Raw genomic sequence first — 18,137 nt, 5'->3', positions numbered from 1 at the left:
TTTTAGAATTAATGATTAGTTATGATTAAATTATTATGCAATTTTGCTTACCTTCTAAGCTGAGTTGGAAATCTTGACTCGCAAGCGTGCTACCCGCATGTAACTCTGGATGGAGACTGCGTGCTGCACTAAGGTATTCGAGACCTGGAATCAAAATGACTTTAAATCCGACAATCACAATCGAAAATATATATCATAATGTACCAAGGAGGTAGATATATCAAAGACAATTTTTTTCTTATTATTTGTTCAAGTAATTATTAGGAATATATTATCACAATATCATCCACAATCATGATTCAGGCTACGAAATTCACACTACTATTATAAATGTGAAAGTTTGATTGTTTGGGTGTTTGACCGTCAATAAGGCTGAAACTACTGATCGGATTTTCATGAAATTTGGTACACAGACAGGGTATGAGCTGACTTGGGTGATAGGATACTTTTTATCACAATTAAATGCTCCCTTGGAAACAGGAATCGTGATATCCGAGCGAAGCCGGGACGAGCGTCTCATTTAAGAATAAACTACCCGCGACAATTTTTAAATTTCGAACAAAGTTTGCCGCCTGTTCGTACAACAGATTATTAAACGCATAAATTCCTAGAAGCCAAAGCTAGCAAAGAGTTTCGAATGGCTTATTGAGATGTCAAAAACGAATATAAAGTGCTTCGTATTCTCTGCAGCTTTAATGACTTGATTATGCAAATATGCATTTTTTACTTCGGCTACTTAAATATAGTTTAAGATCTAATCGTAAAAAACAGAAGCTTAACTTTTATTGCTTACTATTTTAGATATAAAAGTCTTTACCGATTTTATGTTGCAGTATTTTTAATTTAAATCGACGATTTCTTTACTAAGGAGTTTCGTTACAGAAGTTTCATATAATAGTTAATATATATTATATTATATCCGAAACTAAACATAAAATCCCCTTATGCAAAAAACAAGGTCAAGCCTGGACGTGCTTCACTAGACAAGTCCCAGTTCTACCTAAAAATAGTCTGGTGCAGATGACTGTACGAAACAGCTATAAGTACCCCTAAATTATATAAAATTGTATATAATTTTTTATTCCCTTTTTGCTTGAAACATGTCGGAATATTTTTTGGCTATTCGACTTGATTACAATATCAAAATGATCAGAAATGAATCAATAAATAAAATGTTACGAGTTATTTATGGTTCGTCTCCCGCACTATAATCCGCAAATATTCGGACCATATACGTGTACCCTAATTGGCTGAAATTTATACAAAACTGCTTTTACAACCCAATTTAAATTCTACATATTATATTGTAAATTAACTGTTCAATTTTATATTACTTACATTTATATGATAAGTATATAAAGTGTGTAGTGTATAAAACAATTTTTTTTTATTGAAAATCCATAGTCCAACAGACAAAAAAGCATGTCCCCTCTAATAAACTAGAGAATAAAGCAACTTAACATGTGCATAAATTAGACTAAATTCAATTAAACTTCCTTTAAATTAGACATGATTATAGTGTATCACCAATTATTTACCAATTGTCAATATAATTATAATTTTTAATACCGTTCTTCTACACAATTCGATGTAATATGTAATAATGATAGTTAAACACATTCGCTTTTACCTATCCATCTTTTATTTAACGAGATATAAATCTTAAAGCAAAAAACTTCCACGACTCCGCAATAAACTAAACTAACATGATTATTTAGTTATTAATCAACTATAACGCGTAGCACATTATAATTACATGCCTTACGATTTCGCAAAACAAACACGCGCAAGCAAAAAAAGGATACGTCTTGATTTGTTGACCGTACGAGGCGTTCACCGAAATAATGGGTTGTAGGCGTTAGGGACCACCAATTTAGCCGACACTCGGCCGATCCACGATTCCCAAAACCACTCAAAATATCGCATGTGGTCCCCGTTTGACGCGCCGCGCTCCCAAAATTTTTATGTCTTCATTCCCCGTGAGAACAATCATCGATATCGATAAAAACGCACGCGAACCTCGACTCGAATTCCGCCGATGGTCACCCTTGCGACATTCGGCAGACGTTCACAAAAAACTCGTTCGAAATTCGAATTCTCTGGTCTATGCGTCCTTTTTTCGAAACGAGCGGCCGATTAAATCGATTGAATCGCTTTTTGTCCGTCGATTATTCGAGTATCGATCGAGGCGGCCCTCGACTGATGTATTAATTTTTATTGTCTCCGATCGGGCGTAAAATTAGTTGATGTGGACATCTAGTATGCGGTTTGTATGTGTGGGTGACATTTAAATGAGCTGCGTAAATCATGTTCGGTTTGCGGCAAGATGAAGGTGCAACCTTAGCATTAAAATATATTGGGGCGGTCAAATTTGAATTTTTATTACGCTTCGGCATTTTAAAACGGCAAGCGTTAAAACATCGTTTGTCAGCCTCGTTTTCTATTTAAAAATGGAGGCATGTGAAGAATCCACGAATTTGTTTAGTAACTATCGTGAAAACTTAAGATAAGTTTTTTAACGTATTTTAAATAACTACTGTATTTAAAGCGTATTAAAAAGTGATTTATTTTAAAAAATATACGTAATTTTGCATAATAAAAGAAACGGTAAAAGCATAATCACGGAGAAATTTATTTTCAGCTTCAAATTCGCTCGCATAAAACTGAATTGCTACCAAATATCATTAAAACATCAAATGTCATAAAACTGATTAGTCTGTGTTGTTTAGCAAAAGCTAGGGCTGCCAGTCATGACGTATGTTGTCATAAAATATCTATGGTATGGCATAAATAAAAGATTTCCTAAATTTACATTGAGTAGAATAAGTTTTTATAATAGTGGTAAATGTAAATGTATAAAATCACCTGATAAAAACTGCTTGTTCGAACCAATACAAATCCCCGTGAAGTAACTATTTATGCTCATTTATAATAAATACGATTATTAAATTTGATAACAGCATAAAAGCATTTAAAGCTAAAATATATCCTACTAATCCTACTAACATTATAAATGCGAAAGTTTGTAAGGATGTGTGTGTGTGTTGTTGCTCTTTCACGCAAAGACTACTGAACCGATAGCAATGAAATTTGGTACGTAGATAGCTGGACAACTGGAATAACATATAAACAACTTTTTATCCCCATATTCCTACGGGATACGGACTTACGCGGGTGAAACCGCGGGGCGCAGCTAGTATTTTGATATATTTCGTTATTCTCCGTTTTGACAACCCTAAACTAACGAGGTTTTTATGTTATAATCAAAGGTGATAGCAGGTAGACCAACACATCTGCTTCTCAGAAGAGTAAAAAGTAAAAAATCGTTTAATTTGAGGATCTGATGGATATGACCGGTGGCTTTTTTTAGCAATTTACGACAAACGAATAATGGTGCTGAGGTTTAATTATTATTTAAATTATTGCAACCAAAATCTTTACCAACTTTGATAAAATTGTGTTAACACAAACAAGATTTCTATATTTAATAAAAAACACTGAGTTAGTTTGATTGAATAATTTCACTAAATACAGTGAATTATAAATTAATCACTTAGTAATCTGAAGATAGATCTGAAGCATACTGAAGAACCTTAGCAATACACAACAAAGGCCAACAAAAGAAATAGAAAGCGAAGGCCTGCATTATTTTCAGAACAATTAAAATCCTACTTCCTCCTAGTATTATAAATGCGAAAATTTATAAGGATGTGGGTGTGTGTTTGTTGCTCTTTCACGCAAAAATGACTGAACCGATTGCAATGAAATTTGGTACGTAGATAGCTGGATAACTGGAATAACATATAGGCAACATTTTATCCCGATATTCCTACGGCATTCGGACTTACGCGGGTGAAACCGCGGGGCGCAGCTAGTATATTATAAATTTAACTATTTAGCTTAATTTCTTAAAATTCAACTACCCACAATTTAGTACAATAAACAAAAAAACTAGACTAAGTCTTTAGCGCCTTTCCAGTAAAACCAGGTGGAACACACATTGGTTGAAGATCTCATGATTACAATCGAAAGAAACCCAACATCTATTTTCATACATCATTAGCTCACCCTTAGCATAATTGGTCCGGAAGGACATATGCTCACAGCTTGAGGGTAGCCGATAATTAATGTTTAGGTATGTTTTATCACCCTAGTGTCAGCGATTTAGTGATTAACGAGATATAGGGATTCGTATTCTTCTGAAGAAACGACGAGCGAGGATTTAACGTGTTGGTTGTAGTATTTTTTATTAAATCTTTCTAGAACATTTAACAGAAAGTGGAATTCACATGACACACTGGGATGTGCCCACTTTATATAGTAAAGGTTTTTCGTACTTTCAGTCATAATAATCTTACTGATGAATAGCCGAAACTCCCTACATATTAATTCCATCTTGCCTTAATCTGTACACGAGATTAGCTATTTGAGATTTTCCGTGAAATAACGTCTATTCAAACTAAACCTGGCTTCAAAATAAAATGAAGACATACCATTTTAATGACTTATGGCGTTTCAAATTAGAATTATTTTCTCATTAATTTTACAGGGAATGAAGTGGTGTTGACGTTGGTTGCGATTTATGACTGCGCCGGCATGTCTTGTGATTTATTTTACAAGAAGATGACACGGTCGCCAAATAGCACGGGTCATGTTATAGAAATTATCTTATAATATAGTTATTTCTGCTGTATGAAACTATTTATCCTTAGTGCGTCTACACTAAGGAGCTATTTGTTAACTTGAGCATAATTGCTGATTGTCGAAACAATGGATTGATCGAAGAATCGTCAATGGGACCCGTAAAAAACATTAATTTTTAAATGTTTACTTGAGTAAAAATAAAAAAAAAAATTTCAATTGTTATATCGATATGGTTAAGTAAGAAATCTAATTACATTTCGCCGTATATTATCTTCCGTTAAAAATCTTTTAAAAAGTGATTTTATTATGTTTGTGTATAAATGTGAATTTATACGCTAGTAATAATATAACTGAATATTTTACCAAATTACACTTGTCTTAATAAACCTTACGGTCATACATTCCAGAAGCTAATCAAATATATTACATATACTCTATATATATTTTTCTTTACAATTAGAGTCCAAATAAATATTGAACTTATACATATATAACGCCCCGCCTCTTAGCAATTAAAAGAAAACGTTAAATCTTCAATAACAGACAAATAATTGGCTATTGGTCAAAACCAATATTTGTCTAGATTGGACATCAGTTGAGTAAATAAGTACAGTGAGTTAGTTTTGGTCGTTATTAGTTTCAGATTATCTAGACTGCATCTAAAATTCAGCGTTTTGTGCTTTCTGAATCAAACTTATAGCTAAGAATGGCTGTTTGTTCTATATTTCATTTCAGGTTATGTGCACTACCTCCACATTTCTCAGTAGTTACGTATATTTTTCTGGATGCTGGCAGTACAGGCTGATGAATTCTTAACAACAGGATCTCAGGTGTTAGAAAATTTCAAACGAAATCATTTCACATTCACTTTTCACATATTCTAAAATGTTCCTCAAGGGCATTTTAACACATACCTACTCTGTGCTACACTAATTTATTGCCACTAATACAAGATATCCTACTTTAATTGCGCATCAAATATAATCAATAATGAAGACATTATCGCAGCCATAACTAGGTCGACGACAAAAACTAAAGTTGACAAAATAAAACCGCCAAAAATGACTCGCAATGAACACATTCGCACCACATGGCTTTCGGATTCGCAAAAACACGTGTTGACTTGTTAATTAACTTTCTAGGAACCAAACGGTACGACATTCGATCCCGGCGGAGGTGATTTATGTTTCCCTCAACACGTATTATGGTTGTTTAAGGTGGAGTGGTTAATTGGACTTTCTAGGGTAGAGTTCGGAGGTTCATTTTCTAGTTCATGACTTATTAGTTGTTATTTATAATATAGAGCTTATAATTATCGCCATATCTGATAATGAGGGTCTTTTGAAATCCCCCTTAAAAATATACGAGCTTTTTAAAACTTCCCTTTTTTAAATCAACACCGTGATATGATTTATGAAATTCCCTTAACAACCCACATATAAAATACCAAATATGTAACGAAAAACAAAAGAATAAATCACCGTGAAGTAAACCACTTAATTATACACAACTATAAAAAAACAAACAGCCCAATCATATGAACAATTATTTTATAACGTCCGTTGAACTTCGCTTAACGAATTTAAAAAGAACCGAGTCAATCGATTATCAGACAATGGAATCGATTAATCGAATTAAACGTTAGAATAAAAATTAAATAGACCTATCCTAAAACATGAAGCAATTACCTCTTGTATTGGAGTGGGTAAAAACTGGTAACATTCTGGGAATGATTATAAGCGTGTGTCGTGGGCGGAACCGTAGAACAAGGCATGAGCGGAGGCGATTTAGTGGCGCCTAATTTATTTAATCGTTGCAATATCGCTTACAAGAGCAATAACTGTGTATTGTGTGACACTGGCATTTTAATTTCTTTAGATACTTGAAAAAAATACAAAGAATGGCAAAAAATTGCGATTTATTTCTGTTCTACATGTTTTTAAAGTACATATTTAATAATTACTAATAAAAACACAAAAAACAACATATAATTCATCAATAGTCATTAAACAGTTATCACTGAAACAATCTTTCAACAGGTTGAGATAATTTTTAATTGTCTCAATAGATGGCGTGAGGTGCCACATAGTACCGAAGGGAAGAAATTCCGTCTCGTGATCGAGTTTTTTCTTTTCCACATAATGTTCGAACACTTAAAAATTGCATTTAATCTAATTTAATTGTTATGAAATTAATAAATAATGACAAAAAATGAGGAATATTTTTAAAACTGGTATGATTTGTTTAGTATTTATGTTATTTTCTATATAACTTCTGAAATTATTGTATCATCACAATCAAATTTTGAATTACATCTGTCCGTTTAAAGTGAGTCAAAATCGAGCTCAAGCATATCGGTTACATACAAACAATCAAACACAGATGAAGCTAATAAAAACGCGTTAAAATTAAATAGGAGGTCCGTTTTATTTTCCCCACCCTTCGCAATCCAATCCTTTCCAATCGTCCATCCTTTCAATATCCCCAACTTATTATAGAAGACAGCGCTTTCACAGAGGCATTGACTACAAATGTTCATGGGCGGAAGTGTTCGCTGACCATCATTCTAACCACCAGCTCCGCACCCGCAATGACAAAAAAAATCGAAAAATCGCGCCAGCTCACAACGCAAGCCGCTACAAGCCTACCAATACTGAAACTCGTTTTAAGATGTCTCAATCTTGATACAGCGCTGATCAATCGCACCGACGCTGTTTTTTTCAATCGTAATCAAACGGGTTTGTTCAAAACGTTCATACATATCTATTACTTGGATCTGAGGATAGCATAATACTTGGATTTAGTTAATTAATGGAAGTTAATTAATGTGTTAGATATTGGTACTCCTTGGACTTAATTAATGTTAGCGAAAACTATGATAAGGAACATATTAATCACCAATGGATTTCGAACCTTACGTTTATTAGTCATAGGGTTAACTTTGCGGTAAAAACATATTACAAATGATACTCTGATATTATTAGTTCTTAATAAAAACATGTCAACATTTTTTTGATAAATTTATTCAGAACTGAGTAGAGTTTTGATGGAAAAAAGGTGTTTATTTAATGTACATAGTTGTTTTATTGTTTACTTGAAAAGTATATGTGAAATTGCTATATATTTTATGTTTCACAAACAACGTCTCACAGAGATATAATAAGTATCAATTATAGTCAAATTAAATTGAAAATATTATACTATTTCTATAAACGAAACACAGTTAGTAGTTCAATAATATTGCATGCGCAATATCCATTATAAACTGCATCACAAACGACCAAAAGAAACTCTCACAACAAAGAAATATATGAAACATTCACAGTAACAGATATAAATGATAATAACATTAACACAGAGGAAACTATTATCGCTATTAAAGAAATCACTGGGGATATTTATTTAAATGCAGCACCAGTTGAGAGCGCAGCAGGTCGCGAGGTACGTATCGTCAATCATACAAACTGGATCTTGGCTATGTATCGATTTATGATGAATAGCTTAACAGTTTAATTTATGAAGTATTTATTTGCGAGCTCAGTATGGAACGATTGAACAAGTATGAAATGAAATTACCTGAGTACAATATGGACGCATTTAGAGGCAAATCTGTGAAGCTTTCGCTTCAAGATCAGGATAGAAGTTTCCTACACACCATGGTTACATGGTGTACAATGTAAAACTAGACTGTTTCTTTTATTTAATTTTTAGTTTTATAGCGTTGAAATGCTTCTGTATGTGTGTGTGTTTGTTTATGGTAATGTTTCTATTATGTTATTAATTTGATATGTAAAGAAAAAAAGAATTGTATGGATATGGGTTGCCAGATGAAACAAGTGCCGTTTTAAGCGAAATTCTGGTAAAATCAAAACATTATCGTTTTTACGAAGCAATTGAACTTATAACGGCGCACCAATTTGTGCATCTAATTCAGCCGCGTTCCTAAACCATTATGCAAATTTCTGAAGTCCTTAAAATTCGTGACAAGACATAAAACGCCAACAATGTCCGCGCAAACCGCGAAAAAATATAAACATTAATGTATCCGAATGTTATTAACATGGAATTCCAAGTCTGTTTCGGTAAAACGGTATAAAAAGTCGCTCAATTAAAGGACCCGAGATCAAAATTAAGCCTTCTGCGTTTAAAATCGTTCCTCCATCACTTGTAAGAAGTTCGTTGAAAGTACGAGGTACAGGATACATTGGTTCTCTACTTCTTGTAACAGGATCTTGTGGGCCAGATATATTTCATGTACCGAGCAATGTAGAATGCGAGGGTGAATTCGAACGCATCGGATGCGGGGTATGTTAGATTTGGCTTTTAATCCGGTGACTTGTCAAGCATCGTCCGTCTCGCTCTAAAACCCGTTCCGGTATCCTCTCGTTCTTTCCTTGACAATGATTAGGGTCCAGGGTTTGATTCATTTGATAAACGCAACATTTTAAGCGCTTAAAGTACATAAATGGTTAATTAAATAATCATAATGCATTCATTTCTCAAGTAGGCCTTTTTTTCTAGTCAAGAAATAGTCATAAGAGTAATAAAACGGTAGTATTAACGTTTATTTATAGTTTAATGTCTAGATACTTAGTTTGTGATAGATACTTAACGTTATTAAATGAAAGGTTATTCAAGATATTTTTAGATATAGATATCTCTAAATATAACATTTTAATATATTATACAATTTATTTAAAGGTACAACTATATTATTAACCCGATCACGAATTCTAAATTGTGTAAAATGAAGCCGTCACCAAAGAATTCACATTCAAAAGTCAATGTCCCTCTCAATAACACATTTTATTGTTTACGCTGCTCCCTTATCATTTCAGGAACACCGTATCAATATCAATGGGCTCTCCAGTAACTTGACATCTGCTATTATTCTTTCTTTTTCACGGCGCGCTCGCGCCTTTTTCTTTTTACAATTTCAAAGTAACATGAACTCTCAATCTTTCTTTCACAGTTTTTACGCTCAGTTAACTCTTGAACCTTAATTTACGATTATCGAAGGTTGAAGACGCATACATCGATCCAATATACGAATACGTTAATAATAATTTTTCGGTGTATCGATTTTTATGGAGACGCTTAACGATTTTATAAACTCCATTCGGTTTATTAGTTAATCCGAATTAAATTCTTCGATTGCGAACTTTGTTATGACTTCAGGTATTCCGTTTGATACGTTTTTATGGCTGTTTAATTAACTCGCGATTGCCTCGAACGTTAAGCCTACGAAATACGAAATTCCTTGCACGGGACGTGAAACATTAATTAATTAAGTGTTACTCAGAATGTATCAATCCATAATTAAACCTGCATCTATATAAGGACTTCTACTTTATCATCTTCGCCACCCTTGAGCACTGCTATTACTCAATTGTTTTTAAGTCTCGAAGGCGAACCAAGGTCCGCTTAACAAGGCTTACAAATTGAGTGAAAAACTATCTCAATGAACCTTTAAATCGTTCTCAGTATGTTTTTCGAATAAGGTCTTCCTGTTGGTAATTTCTGGATGGCTTATTTCATCTTGGTCTGTCGTATGATTTGGAACCTTCTGCGGTCTTCTCATGAATTGATTTACAACATTGCAAAGGGAGACATAGTTCGCTTTGGTATTATTGTCGTGTTCCGCTAAAAGTAATGTAACAAGAGTGGTTACTTCAGAAACAACATCTCTGTTGCAGCAACTTTAAAGCTTCTTGTTCTCTGAATCACGATTGCTGGCTAACTGGCCGCTATCATTGAGGAATAATGCATCTTTTTCGTGTGTGCTTAAAGTGCGTTTTGTATTGCATGCATGGAGGAGCACTTATTTGTTTTTAAGGAGGCTTTATCGCGGCACGCAAGCTCCATTTGAATAAAAATACAATTTATATGTGTCGGAGAGTTCGGTAAGCCAGTGTAGGGTTACCGAGCCGGTTAGACGACCTGACTCCCAATTTGTTGGTGCATTTCTGAGTAAGTTATTAAGTTTCGGCTTGTCACTTCGGTTGCGAAATTTTGCAGTCGACTGATGACGGTCTATATTTAGCATAATGGACGCAGTCGAGTGAGCTAGCTGTTTTAATTATTTTATTATAATTTAATGTAATATGATAATGTTGACGTTTAAAGTACATTTTTATAGCGATTAATTAAAGTAAACTTTATAGACAATGGCTTCGGCGTTATTGTTAAATTATGAGCTTCATGAAAGATTATTAAAAATCTTATTTGAAAGAGCTGTAATTATGGGAACAATAAAACGCAGCAATAAAGTCGAGTGAATTACAGTTAACTACACTGGGTATTGTGAAGCTGTATTTATGTAGAATTTTTTCTTTTTACGCATACGTCCTAATGTCTAGACTTTTATGAATTCATTTATATATTAATAAACGCTGTAACGTTCTTATACAATATGTTAATAACAGATTTCAGAGCCGCTCTAGATTGAGGTCCTGTCAAGATTTTATCAAAATTATGAATTGAGCTGTTAAAGACAATATCCGGTTAAAATGCTCGTAGTGTCGTGGCATTTTTTCTTTTTATCTCAAACTATTGCCTGTGCTTGATTTTTTTCAACAGAATCTGTTAATTACCTTGACAGATTTTAGGTAACTTTGTGAGAGCGTTTAAGTTATTAAACGAAATGCGTCATGATTAAACATAACAAGGATACAACAAAAAGGGTCTTCGCGAAACCCTTTTTCCAGATTAACTATCAAAGGGTTTCAAATAAATTTGAAATCAATACAATTTCTCCGAACCTTGCATCTAGAATAACATATTCGCCGAAATGTTAGCGAGCGAGAGCCGGTTTATGAACGAAATTGTTTACGGTCAGAAATCAGCAGTGTCGGCTTACTGACTGACTTTGCATGGCTGTAGATAACGCTCAATTAGGTGCGATTTTTTTCAAGTCGGATGGTGTATGCGAGATATATAACAATTTTTTTTTAATACTTCACATTAACATGTTCGTAAGGCCACATCATTACGATTGGGACATGATGTAAAACACTAATTAATTATTACAACATTAAAAAATTAAGAGATTCGTAGAACGGGCTAAAATTTATACAATATTTCTATTTACCTACACCTATCCACATCACAACATTGCGACATTTTCCAAAACCGAAAGAATATGTGGAAGTTGTATCTTTTTAATTGATTCATTGTAACAATTTGTATGCGGTAGTCGAGCATGCTTCGGCACGAATGGAGCCAGCTCGCACCGGGGAAGTACCACACCCCCACAGAAGACCGGCGTGAAATAGCATTCTGCTGTGTTTCGTTCGGTGAGTGGGGGAGCCGGAGACCCATATCATTTTCCATACCCTTCCCAGTCCTTTCCTTTATTCCTATCGTCAATCCTTTCTTAATCCCAGTTAATAAATAAATTAGGAGACTTAATATTGCTGCTCTATGGCATACCGTCGTCCCAGCGGGTGCTGCTTATTCTTGGGTCGAGACCTCTCACATTACAGGCGCAGTGGCCGGAAGGCCCGTGTCCTATACTACAGACCTATATTTTAATTTATTAACCTTTCCAAAACCATGGGAAACATTAGCAATAAGACGAATACTCAAACATTAGATAGTTTGTATAATAAATTATTAAATTTTACTTGCCAAAAGGCTGTTTAAAGATTATAAATCATCAAATACAAATATAATGTAGTACCTACTAACCAATTACCAAGAACTTTTCTGTACAAATTTTCCGAATTTCATCGAAAATGTAATTCATTCGGTTACTCAAACAAGACGCTTCCTAACTCCAACACGGCCCATCCTGGGATCGTACACAAAATAAATATGATAAATATTGAACGGTACGGTCATTATGGTCCGGCCCAAAAACGACCAACCGTAAATATTGTCTAGAGCCCTTACAACTCACATCCGTGCTATCATCACAATTTATCTATACACGGAGGTGTTAATTAGGATTTGAACTCACGACTGCTACCATGTATTTACGCACGCCGGTTAAAAATAAACCCTTTCGCCGTGCGTTAGAATTCTAAATCGTATGCAGCATTGCGAGATGACAGATAGGTAAATGTTGCTATTAAGGGACCGCGTGGTTTAAAATTGGCATGCATTGAAAGGGTTGGAGTATAGAGCTGGCAATTAAGACGTTTCGTCGTTACAGTTGGGACGTTTTTTTTATTTGATAGCTATATGAGAAAAGACATGGAGTCCGACTGCCTCCTTAGTCATGTCTCCTAGCATATTGTTTGTAAATAACGCAATAAGACATGCTTTTAATAAATAAACATTCATAAATTTCAACTTTTAAAACATTAATAAAAAAACACAACCCCACTTTGAATTGGAATAAAAAGCTTGTGTTCTGAAATTAGAATAAAAAACAATTATAAATACGTTTAACTTCCGCTAGAATCACTATAATAAGGCATGAAGAGAAAGTTTTTCGCAAAATTTCATTACCATAAACCCTTTAATCACCGGTGAAATTAATATTTTCAAATTCTTTATTTCTATCACGTCGCTATGAAAACCCCTTTTTATGGTTACGAGAAAAACTATCAAACCACCCTACTTCTTAAGACAGAATGTTACAAAATTATTCTCCTTCTTCGTAATTTCATTTAATTACTCAAACGATATTTATTATATGTAAGTACATACGAATTATATTAGTTCAGTGATACTTTTGTACTCTCTTTTACCGTTCCTCACATAATGTCCATGTGTATTTATAAACAATACTTAGGTCTCAAGAATAATCTAAGGTCTAACGTTACTCTAATTACATTAGCAGGCGATAAGCGTCTGATAACAAAGCTCATGTTTAAATTGATGCGGTTTCAATTGGTCACCTTCAGTTACTGGTGGGTTACTGGGTGCATTCGGTTCAGATGTCATTTTATGTTTCTTTTTCAAGTCTATATTATCCACTACGAGTAACTAATGTGAGTAAGCTGGTATATTTTATACTAACTGCGCCCCGCGCTTTCACCCGCGTAAGTCCGTATCCCGTAGGAATATCGGGATAAAAAGTTGCCTATATGTTATTCCAGTCGTCCAGCTATGTACGTACCAAATTTCATTGCAATTGGCTCAGCAGTTTTTGCGTGATAGAGCAACAAACACACACACATCCTTACAAACTTTCGCATTTATAATATTAGTAGGACTAGTAGGATGAACTTAGGTAATGTATTTTCTCAATCCACATACAAGTATTTATAGTTAGCACTGAAAATGTACTGTAGTACGAGAATCTAAGGTTGAGTTTCTTGAGTTTTAAACACGTTGAAGGATTCGAATTCTTTATCATCACCGTGGAAGTCACACTCAACCTTCTCGTGAATTATTTCCATATGAAAAACCCTTGGTATTTAATGCAATGCATATATATATAATCAAAATAAACAGACAGTGTATGAGCTGACGTGGGTGATAGGATACTTCTTATTCCGATTAAATGCTCCCTTTGGAATCGATATCCAGGCGGAGCCGGGACGAGCGTCTAGTTAAACATATTTTGTATCCACGCAAATCTTATAGTTACTTTAAACCGAATCTATAACTATTACTTCTAACCACACTTACCTCGTAGAGTATTCGCTCCATACAAGGGGTGGTCGTAGGGCACAGGCCGGTAGGCTGGGTGCAGAGCAGCTAGATAGCTCAGCTCGCTGGTGGCGCCGGCGGCTGCTGCAGCAGCTGCTGCTAACCTGGAAGAAGATATTGGATTTAGAACTATTGTAGTAGGTTGTAATAGACAGGCATAAGCATCAAACAGAGACAGCACATACCAAGAAGTATGCAAACCCTGTTATACATATTATTTTGCTTATGGGTACACGCAATTAAGTAAAAAATAATTTAATGTACAAGACATTTTTTATTTATTGATGCGATAATTGTATCAAGTTATCGATTAACACAACCTACTTTTTTAGGTAGAGTAAATTTATCTGCACTGCATTATAATTATTTATATATGGTGATTGGGTAATCTTATAAAAGGTAGGAATTTTTTTCTTAGATAATAAAGGGTGGTAGGCACTTACTAAAAGAATAAAAAAAAATGTGTAATTAACGCTGTAAAAGTTTTAATCATAAGACAAGCTGTTGTTTTTTAACCTAGATTCGAAAAAAAGTAATTAAGTCCTGTAAAGACAATTTAAAACCAGAATCCCTAATTTTTATCCAACAAAGTAAACATTTCATTGCATCCAGAAACCAAAGACAATCGGACAAAAAATCTGTCATTTAACATGTGGAGATCGATCCGTATTAATAAATATGCCTCTCTCAATGACGTCATAAAATTTTATGACTTAGGAAAAATTGATTCTGCGAACTAATTGTAAAACGGTTGTTAATCTAAAAACAATTGATTACGCATTGTATTACAATTAAGCTGGCGATGGATTGCTTCGAATACTTTTTAGTGAGCGTTTCGCTTGGCTTCATTGGAGATAAAGAAGATTCTTATCGACTGAAGAATGACATCATGGTTAGGGACAAGGGGATATTTATTTAGAATCGAAGTGAAAAGTATATCAAGATAAGGCTCTTATATGGTAAATAAATAATTTTATTTATCTCACATGAAAATAAACAGCAATATACCAAATTATACAGTATACTATTATGAAGGTTTTCTGGGTTTATCTAGCATATGAAATCAAGCTGTATGGATTTTTTTCGATCTGAGAAAAAAATTAAAATTATTTTTAATTTTTTGCAAATATGTAACCAATAAATATATGTATAATGAATGTTTTCATTGTGAAATGCAACACATGAATGCAGGAAAATAGCATCCAAAATTGAAATCATAAGTCTACGTAATTTATGTAGAAAGAAATAAAACAAGTCGAGAGTCAAAGTCAATAACTACTCGTCAATAGCTACTTCACAAAACCGACGCAGGGCACAAAAACCGCCACAAAAAACCAACGCTTAATTCTCATCAATATTGAATATACACCGTAATTGAAGACGCAAATAAAATTAAAATGTAAGAGCATTCCGCCATTGCGGCCAGTAATAAAATTATTACTCGAATCAACTCCATAACGTAATAATGCGGCCCAGAAATTGTGTGCTCATCTCGGAATAAAGAAATTATCCAACTCGAGACTCACTCGAACAAAGACGTAGCTTTGGGTTCGTGAAAAAAACAACAAAAATTATGTCTGCCAGCAAAATAAATAAGTGCAGCGCGCGCCTTCGCCGCGTGACGTCTTCATGTCACCCGTCCCGTTCGCACCTCGCTGCAGCCGGCCGGCGTGAACGAGACGGCAAATGAGGATTCCGAACAGGAAGAAAGTTTTGGTACTAGTCCTGCAGATTTCGCACAGACTACATTTCAAAAGGGTCGTTCGTATACAGTCGATATTGTTATTCATTCAATATTGAGTGTTGACAGCTATTATCGGTAAATACTTGATTTTTAACGGTATATTATCGAATTGAATGTTTTGATTGATCAGTTTAACCGACCGATTGAAGTGCAGGTATAAATTTATTAATCCGCTTTTTATTCGACTAGCGGTTCGTACGTATATAGTTCAAGGAATACGTACATGGCCAGCCGTGAAACAATTTTTAACATAGATTCTGTAGTTCCTGAGATAAGCGCGTTGAAACAAAAAAATTTTCAGCTTCATGTCATTAGTATTATATAGTAAAAATATTTGTTTCATATAGAAGACGTTATTAGTTGTGATATTACGTTAATGGATAATTTCGTTTAAATAATTTTTGCACAAAAAACCTATACTATTAATAATAAAAATCTGGTAAAATTGTAATCACTATTACAAGTATATATCTTATACTAGCTGCACCCCGCGGTTTCACCCGCGTAAGTTCGTATCCCGTAGGAATATCGGGATAAAAAGTTGTCTATATGTTATTCCATTTGTCCAGCTATCTACGTACCAAGTTTAATTGCAATCGGTTCAATAGTTTTTGCGTGAAAGAACAACAAACACACACACCTCCTTACAAACTTTCACATTTATAATATTAGGAGGATAGTAGGATAGGATTATATAAGTAGATATTAAATTTAATTAATTCATTAACCTCTTATCACATTATCTTGTTGTGAGATATTATTATATTACATGGCAATTTAAATCCGTTATTAACTGAAGATATTTCTCATGACATTAATTACAACTTAATTATCATTATAAGCGGAGATTACAAAACCAGTTTTCAGCGCAAGCATTTAATAGAAAAATGGTTGAAATTTCAAATTTTCGCGTTTATAATATAAGTAGGATTGAATCACGTTTAAAATCCGTTAAAAAATACCAGTTCAATACATAATACTAATGACTTATGAAGTTTTTACTTGTCAGCTGTAAGCTAAAACCATTCGACTACCTAATTTTTTATAACTTTATTACGATTATTGAAAGATCAAATTTAAGATAAAATAGTTGTAATATAATATATCGACACTGTGCAATCAACTGGTAAAATGTTAATGGCTAATGCAAATTATATTATACTAGTTTTCCGCCCGCGGCTTCGCTCGCGTGCAATTCGGTTATATTGCTTTCATCTCCATATTACAACTCTTTCTACCATTCTCGCGATAAAAATTATCCTATACCCTTTCCCAAGTTCAGTTCTACCTTCATACCAAATTACAAAAAAATTGGTTCAGTGGTTTAGGCGAGAAAGCGTAACAGACAGACAGACAGAGTTACTTTTGCATTTATAATATTAGTAGGGATTAATTTATGCAACTAGTTTTTTTTAGTCTAGGTTACTTTTGCGGTCTGTACCAATTATAAAATATAGGTAAGGCACAGACTAACTTTTAGTTTTATACATCACAGATACAGAAAAATTTTCAAGCGAAGCTAGTATTCGTGCTAGGATTTCAATGGATATTTATATTATTACAAAACCTAACCGATTACGCCCGCGGCTTCGCCCGCATGGTTGAGCTGGTGCTTCGCCTGATGGTAAGTGATCACCACCTCCCATGCACATTCGCAGAGGCACTGCCTATATCCGCTTTAAGGGGTAAGGGAAAACGAAAGTATTTAAGACGAAGAAACGGACTGGGAAGGGTGAGGAAAAGGATATGGGCCTCCGGAAGAGTGATCAACGGAGATTCTCATGGGAATAAGATACACGCGGCAAAATGTAGGATATGTCACTCTCTAAGAACTAACCTAACCTAACCTTTTTTTTTTTGTATAGTGGGGAAATCTTGCATAGATACCCACGGCCCCCGGGGATGGATCCATGGGTTATGTCGGATTCTTACCGACCAAAACCCCACTGTGTTCCGTCTAGCCACTTGAGTGAAGGGGCCACGGGAGCTGGTTAAAATACGTCCGCGACTAACCTAACCTAACCTAACCTAACCATCTCCATTTAATGACGAAGGCGGATCGCTCGTTGATAATATCCTACTAATCCTACTAATATTATAAATGCGAAAGTTTGTAAGGATGTGTGTGTGTTTGTTGTTCTTTCAC

At 34.3% G+C, this 18,137-nt stretch overlaps 1 protein-coding gene across 2 annotated transcripts in view; it reads right to left on the bottom strand.

The window, feature by feature from the left end:
* Positions 1-18,137, bottom strand: part of LOC119837565 (transcriptional activator cubitus interruptus) — an 89,341-nt gene that overhangs the window by 11,151 nt on the left and 60,053 nt on the right. For both annotated transcript variants that reach the window (XM_038363187.1, XM_038363188.1), the window contains exons 3-4: positions 14,227-14,351; positions 52-144 (exon numbers count right to left, since the gene is read on the bottom strand). In XM_038363187.1, coding sequence (XP_038219115.1) covers positions 52-144; positions 14,227-14,351 — 218 coding nt within the window. The remainder of the gene's footprint in view (positions 1-51; positions 145-14,226; positions 14,352-18,137) is intronic.

This window comes from Zerene cesonia, chromosome 28, assembly GCF_012273895.1.
Source record: "Zerene cesonia ecotype Mississippi chromosome 28, Zerene_cesonia_1.1, whole genome shotgun sequence".
Taxonomy (NCBI): domain Eukaryota; kingdom Metazoa; phylum Arthropoda; class Insecta; order Lepidoptera; family Pieridae; genus Zerene; species Zerene cesonia.
This window is presented reverse-complemented; position numbering and strand designations above follow the sequence as displayed.